Source organism: Pygoscelis adeliae, unplaced genomic scaffold, assembly GCF_000699105.1.
Source record: "Pygoscelis adeliae isolate BGI_AS28 unplaced genomic scaffold, ASM69910v1 Scaffold368, whole genome shotgun sequence".
In the NCBI taxonomy this organism is placed as follows: domain Eukaryota; kingdom Metazoa; phylum Chordata; class Aves; order Sphenisciformes; family Spheniscidae; genus Pygoscelis; species Pygoscelis adeliae.
In genome coordinates, this window is record NW_008825301.1 from 735101 (window position 1) to 746333 (window position 11233).

At 40.3% G+C, this 11233-nt stretch overlaps 1 protein-coding gene across 1 annotated transcript in view; it reads right to left on the reverse strand.

Annotated features, from left to right (window-relative positions):
* DCLK3 (doublecortin-like kinase 3) overlaps positions 1–6809 on the reverse strand; it is a 14034-nt gene extending 7225 nt beyond the window's left edge. Inside the window, exon 1 of the mRNA XM_009329992.1 lies at positions 4929–6809. Within this exon, the coding sequence (XP_009328267.1) occupies positions 4929–6524 (1596 nt within the window). The 5' untranslated portion in view covers positions 6525–6809. The remainder of the gene's footprint in view (positions 1–4928) is intronic.
* Positions 6810–11233: the final 4424 nt, after the last annotated feature.

Here is an 11233-nt window from a genome sequence, read left to right on the forward strand (position 1 = left end):
ACTGTTGTGGTTTTGCTTTTATCAGGATGCCAGACTCCTAATCTCTCATCACAGCACAAGGTGGCAACACTGCACCATCTGTTCTTCCAGGACAAAACCACTGAGCTTTCATTTTACTTAACAACCGAACAGGTAGGAACAGCATGCACCGTGGCTATATTTTCACAGTTTTGTGACAATCATTTCAAAGACAGCATGTAACCCATCAGCACGCCTGAAAACCTCAGCCCAGAACTCCTCAGCATCTTCACTAACACTATGCTCAGAACAACTCAAAGTCAGGTCGGGCAGAGTGAGCTTTCCCTTCACCCCCAACTTCATACTCTCCAGTCTACCTTTCCGGTCACCTGGCATCACCTTGAGCATGCAAACATGCTTCACTGTAGAAACAAAAGCTTCTCGGGTTGCTCTTATTCCTTCCTGAGGCCAGACTACTTACTCATAGCAGTATCACAGAAATGTACAACCTGCTGAAGAGAAATCTAGCCTCTGACATCTACTGTATGTGCTCTGTGAAATGGTGAGAACAAAGCAAAAATGGTAACGTTAGATGAACATACTAGCCTTACTGTGACACCTAAAAGGCAGCTATTACTCTTTCTGCATTCAAGACTACAAAGAATGGTTCCAAAAGTCCATTTAAAACTGCTGGCTTGTCTTACCTGCCTGTAGAGTTAACTGAGATAAGGAAGACCAGTATTCAGTACACTTTCTATAGACAGCCAATTTAGGCCATATAACTACTTGTGTCCTTCAACTGCAAGGGTAGCCAGTATCTGGTAGTCTTGGACTAAAGGCGGTCAGAATGGCTCACTACTCTCTGAAATGCAGATGCCATAGCAGGATATTAGAATATTGTCTGAGGATTTCTAGCTATCCCAGCCATACACCCAGAAGATTATAATACACTAATACAAAGCCAAGTTCATCTTCAAAGAAGGGATAAATTGATCTTTTCCTTTCCTCCTGCCTGTTGATGACTCCCAGCTCTTCATGCTCTTGTTTTCATATCTACCTTGTGAAATCCATCAGGGTGTTTAAGAAGATTATTTATAGCATTAATATTTCTCTGTATGCACATATATATGGTAGCACAGATTCTTCATATAGCCATCATGAAAGCAAGCTAGCCCATGGGACATTTTGTATATTAGAAATAGAGCTAAAGAATAAGCACCGCTTACACGTTTGAGTTTCAGACATCCCTTGCTACTAGCTAGCTAGAAGAATCTCTGTGAAAAATCTTACAGAAAATTCCCTGTGTAGGTTTATCACACTGAAAGCTCTTGACAGGTAACTCGTTAAACAGGATTTTAACTCATATGCACTGAGAAACCTCTGACCATGCTTTGTGTATATGTAAATAGTGTCACAAAAGCAAAGTTAAAGGACAGAAAGGCTATACTTGAAGTTCTCATACATATATGAAAACTTGAGAGAGAGAAAAGGGGGGGGGGGAGGAAAAAACGTCAAAAGCATAAAAAGCTATAATACATGTTAGTTATAAAGCTGAGCCTGAAACAATTACCACATTAGCATGTTTGGGAAGTGTACAAGGAGATGAGTTTACAATCACAAATACACACACACAAAAGGCGGCAAGGATGTGGCTTTGGATCTTTTACAGCTATAACCTGGAAAAACACCACTACACTTTGAAATTAATTTCTCACCCAAAAGTCAAGAAATGCCAGCACCTGTAGAATTAAACAGTCCCTTAGCTAAAAACCTTGCCAGCAAATTCTGCTCCTCCAGGTACCATTAAAGAAGTGACTGGCTTCTTTTGTGGGACCAAACACACCACATTGCTCATCCTTGGTAGCAAAGGTTTTCTTGCTGAACACCTAGTCCTAAACGAGGTGATTCTGTTAGCAGATGGGAGGGAGTCAGAGCAGCTGTCTTCACACCAGCTGTCAAACAGATTTTGTTTTTGTAGCGCAAGTCATCACCCTTCTGCCTCACAGCTATGCTGTAAGGAGTCTAATCATTGTGAACAGACACAGTAGTGAAAGAGGGAGGGTGAAAACATAAAAGAATGATGGTGGACTGTTACAGAAGTGTATAACTAGGGGACAGTTCCACAAGAGGAACAGTAGTGCAGTGAACTAATAATTAAACCAGGTTTCCAACTCTGTCCTGTGTCAGTAATTTTCAATTCACTAGACATCAAAGTGTATTTCCACCTTTTCCTCTGTAGGGACAGAAACAGTTTCCCTTCTTTCCCCAGCTGCTTATTTTCATGAAACTTAGGGAAATATTTTTTCCCTGGTTTGCTGCTTCTCTGTCAGCTCTGATGGAAATTAGCCAGTAGGTTCAAAAGTCACTAGGAGCAGGGTTAGGTTCTCACACAAAGCAGGTTTACAGTGCACAAACACATTTCCTTAGTAAAACAGACTAAGGATCTTTTCTCTTCCATTCCCCATTTGCTGGAAAGGGTTAGGAAGTATGGAAAAACAGCTGACAAGAAAGGACAGGATTCACTTGACCAAAAGACGACACCAGAGTAGGACAAACAAGTAAACAGCCTAAAAGTATGTACCTATTTCTGTTCTCTGTATACAAAGAAAGTCTAGGGAGACTAATTCAGACTTAAACATCCGCAGTGTAGGAATCTGAAGCGAGAGGTATCCCACAACCAAGGACATCCCTGCAGGATGCCAGCACTTCCAGCACTGTGCTTCCTTTCCAGAAGGCTGCCCCCAGCCCCTGACCCAGCAACAGCAGACGAAGCCATGAAATTTGCTTCAGTACTGTTTGGTATTGTTCAGCACTGGCTGATGTTAAGATTAGTGGCAGCTCTCTTTCCTACTCTGCTGCTACTGCTCCAGTCACTCTGAAGAGTCAGAGGCAGCACACTGAAAAGTCAGAAACTTGCTCAAATGTCCTGTATTTATAGGGATGCTTATTAGATAGCACGTGAGCTATCCAACACTATCAAGAGCATATAAACTCATTTGGCTTGTTGAACAGACTAACTTTTCAAAAGGATGCTTTATGTAAATGATATTAATACAGGTGTTCACGGCCAATTAGCAGCAAGGTGAAACTGGAACAGGTACAATTTTCTTTCGCATAGTGTTTGGGTAACACTGCTCTCATATGACAAAATAGCTACAGGCTCGGGGCTAGTCTGTCCTTGAAAAATATTTTCTGGCTGTCAGAATGCGCAACATGATTATTGCAGTGCTACAAAACTTTGCCACTGCCAGCAATCTCTGCTTTGGAGTGCTGTGAACTAAATGTGAAAACAAATAGAATGGACCTGTATCATGCCTCTTTGCTTACCTGCATCACTGCGATAATTACATATTATAGAGGGAAATGATGCATCAGGTCTCAGGTGTTTCACACGCACTAGCTTATTTTCAGCAAATAGGAAGGACCAGAGCCTGGTTCATAATGGAAAAATCAGCTTCTGGAAGAAAGCCCTGCAGTTTTAAGTGAGGTTTTGGTCTAATGGCAAAAATGAGGCATGAAGGCAGGGCCCAGATGCATACTTCCTGCAAACCAGCCACTTGCACTCACCGTCTTTTATTTACACACAGACCACATATCAAGGATTTTCATCAGATTAAGCAGGATGCATAGCAGGACCTACTATAGATGCTATTGGTTAGTCAAAAGGTTTGGAAGCAAACCTTTCAGGCCTAGCCTTGTTCAACCTCTGCACGTCCTACAGGCTACACTGCTGCTTTTCTCCAGAAATTCATATTAATTCCCTTAAAGAACTGAACAGCACATAGGACTAAATCATCTATTACCTTTTTTTCTGGCTAACTATGATCTTCCACCAGCAGATCAAATCCGATTTGTTAGAGACTGGCAAATATTTGGTATCTATCTATCTATCTGCCAGGAAATTTGGAACCCTAGTACAAGAGTGTAAAACACGATTAGCAAGAGAGAGTTGCTTACTGTTACTGCTCTACAATGGGTGTCTTGTCAAGTGTCAATACTGCAAATATTTCTACGCATATTCACACATGTGAGTAACTCTATTGACTTCAGTGCTGGATGCAAAGAATGTAGCCTCAGAAATGTGATGGAAAAAAGAACTTTTCTCTTTGGCATGAAGTTAGTATTTGAGCTGACTTTAGTGCTGTGTTTCTCCAGAACACTCACATTTTACTGTCAGATTGTTTCAATCAACCACATCGTACTTCTGCTCCTAAGAAAATAAATTGTCACAAGAGAGAAATCACTACAGTAGAGGACTAGCACAGCGCTCTGCAGGATGTGTGACTGCAGTGGACAAGAAGTCCACCAAATAAATAAGCTAAATTAGCAATTTTAATAAATTTTGGTCTGCAAGGAAGATGCCTTATGATTCAGTGCATGCTTCATACAAAAAAAATCATCCTTGCATACCTAAAAGTCAGATGCTAAGTAACAGGCCTGATTTCCAGAAAAATACAAATGCTCACTACCCTTGAAAGCCAAGTCATTTTTATTTGAATTTCTATCTGCAAGCACTGCTATCTGCAATGCACAGCAGATCTACGGGAAGTAAACTGTAATGGTATAAATAAGCTAATTAGCAATTTTAATAAATTTTTGGCCTGCAAGGAAGTGCCTTATGATTCAGTGCATGCTTCATACAAAAAAAATCATCCTTGCATACCTAAAAGTCAGATGCTAAGTAACAGGCCTGATTTCCAGAAAAATACAAATGCTCACTACCCTTGAAAGCCAAGTCATTTTTATTTGAATTTCTATCTGCAAGCACTGCTATCTGCAATGCACAGCAGATCTACGGGAAGTAAACTGTAATGGTAATTTCACTTCAAAATTGTACCCATTTTTCCAAACAGTCCTGCCATAGCACATTATCTCTGCACAGTGTTTGCTTAAAAATATTCAAAGATCCATAACTAAAAGGAAAATAAATTCAACTCCTGCACACATGCAATGTGTTTGCCAATACTTACCAAAAGATTCTCTGGTTTGAGGTCCCTGTGGACAATGTTCTTGCTGTGAATATAAACCAGTGCTTCACACAGGTCAGTGATCATGACAGCCGCATCATGCTCTGTGAACTTCACACTTTCTATGATTGCATCAAATAAGTCCCCTCCTGGGACATACTCCAGGATTAGGTAGATCTCAGCTTCTGTCTCATACACTTCAATTAAGCTTACTATATTGGGATGAGAAAGACTCCTAATGATCAGAATTTCACTTTCCATCATGTCCTCTTTCCCCTTCAGCTTGGATTTATCAACAATTTTCATGGCATAGATCTGATTGGAGTCGCAGTGGCGACATTCCTTCACCACTGCAAAGTTCCCATCCCCAATAGTTCTGCCAATCTCATACTGTTTTTCCACATCAGTTCTGTTTTTAATGGCATGCCTCCGGCTTGTGTTTTCCAATCCCTGAGCCTTGTTTTCTTCTTTATTCACTCTGCGCTCCCCTGTTTTTTCTCGTCGTGTCACGTCACTCTCTCTATGCATGATATTCCCCTCTCTTCTGGCACCCTCCTCTTTAGCCCTTTGTCCCTCTCTGCCCTCCCTATGTGTTTTAGATGGTTTCTCAGCATCCCTCAGAGTGTCTTTCTTTAGCCAACCACTTTGGTTCATTATGCAGCTACTTCCATTCTCTTCCTTCACTTCATGAGTTAGCTGCAGCCCTTCTACAGCATTCTTCTTGATTTTCACTACTTCCTTCCCATGGTTTTCATGTTTCTCCACATCCCTTTCCTTCTCAATGCTCCTTTTTTGCTTCTCCAGCCCTTCATTAACATTCTTATGTAGGGGCTTCCATGTCCTCCTACAGCCATTATCTTTCCAACCAACTTCTTCACCTTCCAGACAAGTTTCTGAAGACTTTTGGCGATTCCTGATTTTTGCGTTTCTTTCTACATGGTACCTCTGACATGAGCCTCTGTTCAGGTCTCTGTTCTCAAATGAGGCCTCAGCCCGCCTTTCCCTTTGTAGCTTTTGTCTGGCCTGCCTTTCCTGTTCACACTTCTCACACCTCACCACCTCCTCTGAACTCTCTTCTAATCCCTCCTCAGGACTCCTCTCATGGTTAAGGTACCTCTCGCTTTCTCGGGTTTTTCTAGAAGGCTTCACTCCTTGTTCACCACCCCAGCTCTCTCTAGTCCACTTTTTTTTGGTTCTCATTTTTTCTTCTTGCTTTGTCTTGGCTTGACTTCTTCCTTCATGTCCAGCTACCAGTTTGGGAGATATGCCATCACTGCAGTTCTTGGTAATTTCTGTCTCATCAAAGCCACTGTCCACTTTCGAAGCCTTGTCATACAACCTGCTCTTCAGTTTTTGGGACTGCTCCTCATTCTGCTGAACGGCAGCACTGGCAGCATAAGGATTTTCAGGATAAAGTTCTTGTAATACCACTTCCAGGTTCTTCAAAGTGAGGGGCTCCCTCCCCATAGCTATGAATGCATCACCTTCCCTGAAGAAGTCAGAAACGCTTCTGATTTCTCTGCCTCTCAGATTGTAAAGCTTTCTCACACGGTCATTCTTCCAGCGTGGAAATCCCAGAGCTTCTGAAATGTCAGCCATCAGCTGTTCAAAGGTCTGAACTGATCTCCTGTTGAGAAGCAAGGTTATCCTTCTGAGTGTGTGTCCGCCAGGTTTCACCACTGTAATAATCCTTGGCTTCACAGGACTGTGCTCTGAATGTATCGTGTGAAAACCGTTACGGGGATTAAAAAACGGGGACCTATGATTGCTTTCACTCAAACATGTTTTTCCATAGTTTCCACGACCAATAGGAGGACAAGTCCCGTGTAGTTTCCTCTCTTTTACTTTTGAGCTTGCATGGTGTGACGAATGGTCAAACAAGCCTCGGCGTCCTAAAGGAAACAAAGAGTGGGCATATAATTCATTTTGCATCATCAGATCTTTCTGAGTAACAGTTTCCTACATATCAGACTACATGACCTCAGAGAGTAAGGGTACATGCATTCAATGCTTATAAAGAACTTTAACTGCCATAAAGGAGTAACTCCACATACATGCAACTACAAACATTTTCAAGTTTGTGAGAAAATGTAAATGCACATTGTGACAGAGAAATGCTATTAAAAAAATAATAATATTGAAAACAAATAGATCCTTCTCCTAAATCCTCCCATCTTCCAGAAATCCTCAAAAAAACTGGGTTACTTGTGCCAGGATTGCATCCAGATTGTTTAGCAGACTCTTATGAATCTACCTACCATGATGAACTCACTCAATTCCTTTCTGAACCCAATTAGTTTTGGCCTCCGTAAACTCTGTGGCAACAAGTTCCACAATTACATTGCATGAAGTAAAAGTTAATTATTTCTGTTTTAAAATTGCTACCAGATGGCTATGTGTGTGCAACCTTATATTCTTAGAAATAATTATCTCCTCCTCACTTTCCCTGGACCGTTCATTTAGTTTCTATTCTTCTATAACAAATCAAGTAAATGAGATTCTTTTTAAAAAGTATTACTTTTGCTATAATTTTACTATTAAATGTACTATAAAATTGCTGTAATGTAATTTAATTTTTTCCCTTAAAGAAAGGCCATCTTAGTTTTGTTTGATAATTGGAGTCCTAGTTTTCCAATATTTTGGTTTGACTTTTTTACTCTAAAAACTATGTAAAATCACACAAAGTCCTGAATATCCTCTAGGGACATTAACAATTTTCCCTCCGATAGTTCATCTTAGAACACCAACCAAAGAAAACAGCACCATTCATTACGTGTAATTCTGAAGAGGAAGAACTGAAAACATAACAGGTGGTTATGGACAAGCCAAGCTATAACATAATTCACTGTCTATAAACACAACAGTAAGATAAGAATAAAAATGTCCCGTTAAAGTACTCTGATTTCTTGTACTTATTAAGATTAAAACTTGATTACAATGCAATTCTTTTCAGCCTCAAGAAATAAACTTTCAGAATGAGATCACAGAGTGCTTCCAACTCCATTTAATAGTTTTGCAGTTCAGTTGGGAACAAACATTCAATGTGTATGAACTAACAGGATCAAGACAAAAGAAAGCAGCCAGAATGATTACTGAACCATTACAAGGAAATTCGCATACACAAATGGCTTATCTCCCAGAAAATCCCACCCATTTTCATACATTACATAGTCACAGTGCAGTGGGCACATCCACAAAGGAAAATCTGCGCATGTGAGCATTCCTCTTGGTGCTAGGGTTAACAGACGCATGTTCAAGAGTTCTGGCAAGTTAGCCTACTACATTTTGGTTTTCAACTGCTGAAAAGCCATTTTCAGTATTTCAAGCTATGTGGTTTTATCTGTCCTTTTCATCAAGGCATAATAGAGCAAAGAGGAAATACGCCTCCTCACCTACCATAACAAACAAAAGGGAAAACTACAAGAATTGCTGCAGCATTCACTCACTCTGCCTCAAAAATAGCGGATCCAAAATGCCGGGGGTTGAGCGGGGAAAGCACATGAGGAGACACTGCTACAGACTTCCACTCTGCTGTTGGCTTTGTTCGATGTACCATGATGGACTCTTCTTAGTTGTAAGACTCTCACCAGCTAGATGCTGTGTGCCCCCCCAGCGCGTTCCTTAACTCGGCTTCATTTTCTTCCTCTGCCAAATGAGATAGATACTTCTTCTCCAAATAAATATTACAAAGAAGCCCAGCTGCCAGCATGCTTACTGAAGACGTAAGCATTATATAAAGAGCTACGTGTGACTAATGCTTGGTGGTTGTACAAGTTATTTCTGTCTTCATTCTGCTTGATCTCTTGTTATCAAAAGATGACTACATACGTGCTAGTGACTTTTCAGCAATCAGATATTTACATTCCACCCAGAATAAAGCCTACTGTGAATGGGGGGGGGGGAATTAATATGTAATAATAGTTCTCTGAAATCTAAATCAACCCCAGAACATGTTGGTTACCAGGAACTGCCGAAGCTCTGAATTTAATCAACAGTTCCAGATTCTTGCGTACCTAGTGTCATCAAAGCACTACCTTATGGGAACAGCGCATGACATTTTTACTGCTTATCACCGTGGTACAACATAAAACCAATGTTGCACTAATAATGACTTTTCCCACAGATTATGTTTCTCCCAGCTATGCTGCTATTATCGCACCTTTCTGTAAACCATTCATTTTACGTGCCTGGCTGCACTGTTGATTGTTTCAATTATCCCAACATCCGTTATGTTTCCTTTCTTCACTAAATTGGCTAAGCTTTAAACAGAAACCAAGTGTATTTTTTAATTCTATAACTTCTAAGAGCAGTTTTATGTAGTTATTAAGACAATCCAGGAAAGTGTTTTTGTGCTTTTTAAACTGGCTGAATTCCTAGCCAAAAACAGTTTGACACAAGCCACAAGTTAATATATAATCATTTTAGGAATAAGAATAATACCGCATATTTTTCTAAGATGAAAAAGGAAGTTGCATGAATGCTTAAATCAATGCATAAAGGAATCTCCTAATGTTTTCTGAGAAAAGGGGAAGAGTCAAATTTTGTCAAAGTGGTGATCAGAATGACTAATCCATACATTACATAAAATAATAAAATCAATTTCAATTGCCTGTTACAACTATTGCAGTCATAATTTCTGTTATTTTCCAGTTATGCTATATTTATTTTAACTGATACACATTAAGCAAGCCTCAATCTGTCAGGAAAGTGCACACACTTAAAGCAGTAACAAGTATTTCTAGAAAGCCTTCAAAGGTCATACACATACACAAATCCTATAGCGACAATTTATATTGCTTCAAAATCTTCTTTCCATATTTATATGTAAGTGGGAGAGGAAGGAAGAGGGAGGTGGGATCAGAAACACCCTTCAATGAGTCTGAGTACTGGAAAATTATACATCAGAGAATAAAATGTGTTTTTTCTTTTACTGTGTTACTGAGAGCTAATGGTTATCAAATATACATATTTCTTATAAGCATTAATACGGATGGATGCATGCATCTGTCTATTTTTTTCCGTATACACATCTATCTACATATGCTTGTGTATCACCAAGTATCAATATATAGGATGATGCAAAAGATTAAGAAGGCAGAAAACCATAAGGGAGCAGCATGGCCGAGGAGGCTGCTGGGGACTGCTGCTGTGGAAGGGCAGGGGTAAGGCAGCATGGCTGGTCAAGGGCACCACGCGTGCCACCTAAGCTGCACACGTGGGCACAGAGAAAAGAAAACTGGGACTCACAGAGCGATACAGAGTTCCAGATGATGAAGACATGATGGTCTTGTAGGGTAAATGATCACACCAAATCCCTAGAGAAGCAGGGAGGATGGGACAAACAGGGATTTGGGGGCTTGAACAGGTAGCAGGAACAAGAAGTTTAGTAGCTACTGCCCAGAGCACAAGTGCTCCCTGGAGAGAAAATGGTTGCTGCAGGGAGCACAGCTTCTGTGGTTCATTTTTAAAAGCCAATTCACAAACCATTTGTGATAGTCACAGTCAATCCCGCTGAGGGAGGAAAGGCATAGGGGGGAAACCACAAAAATTCCTCTAGAAGACCTTTCCTTGTAGGGTTTTGGCTCATACTCTGAACCTGGAGTAAAATAAAATTAAATCAGAAGACTGAAGCTCTGAATAAGGTGTGTATACAGAGCTTCAACCAATTTATATCTTAAGGAATTGCCTGGCTACACCCCCTACAACAGCAGAGTAGTGGGGTTTGCCAGAGGTCACCTATTCTTGCAATTAAAAATGTATTGCTGCCATTTCTCCTTCAAAACTTATCCCTTCCCTTGATCAGTCTATAAGTTTTTGTTCATTAATTAAAATATTTCCACTCATCTTGCATTCCTTCTTGGCTCTCCTGCTTGAGATCATAGTTTCAGTAATTAACTGAATGGTTTACCCAGCAGCTAATTCTGCTATCAAGTCGCAGGTTGCAGCGGAATTAAATTTTTACGAGGAGTATTACAACACAATTTAAAACAGAAGGCAACACTGAAATAGGATCTAGTTATGGCATTGCTTTCTGTGAATAAGATGGTGTTATTTAAGCCTGCAGTTTACTTAGAGGGCCTTGGGTCAATATGAAAGCCTCCACCTACAAAAGCAACCGTGAAAACTCCCCAAAACATTAGCAGCATTCTTCACGCAAATGAAGTTGCACATGACAGAAACTGTGTATCTGGGAGTCATTGTGCTATATTGGTCCCAGTATAGCATAAACAAAATACTGTTTCAAATGGGAAGGGAAAGAACAGCACTAAAAACGTCTCTCTTTTCCTCAAGCCCCAGCAATTCCTGCT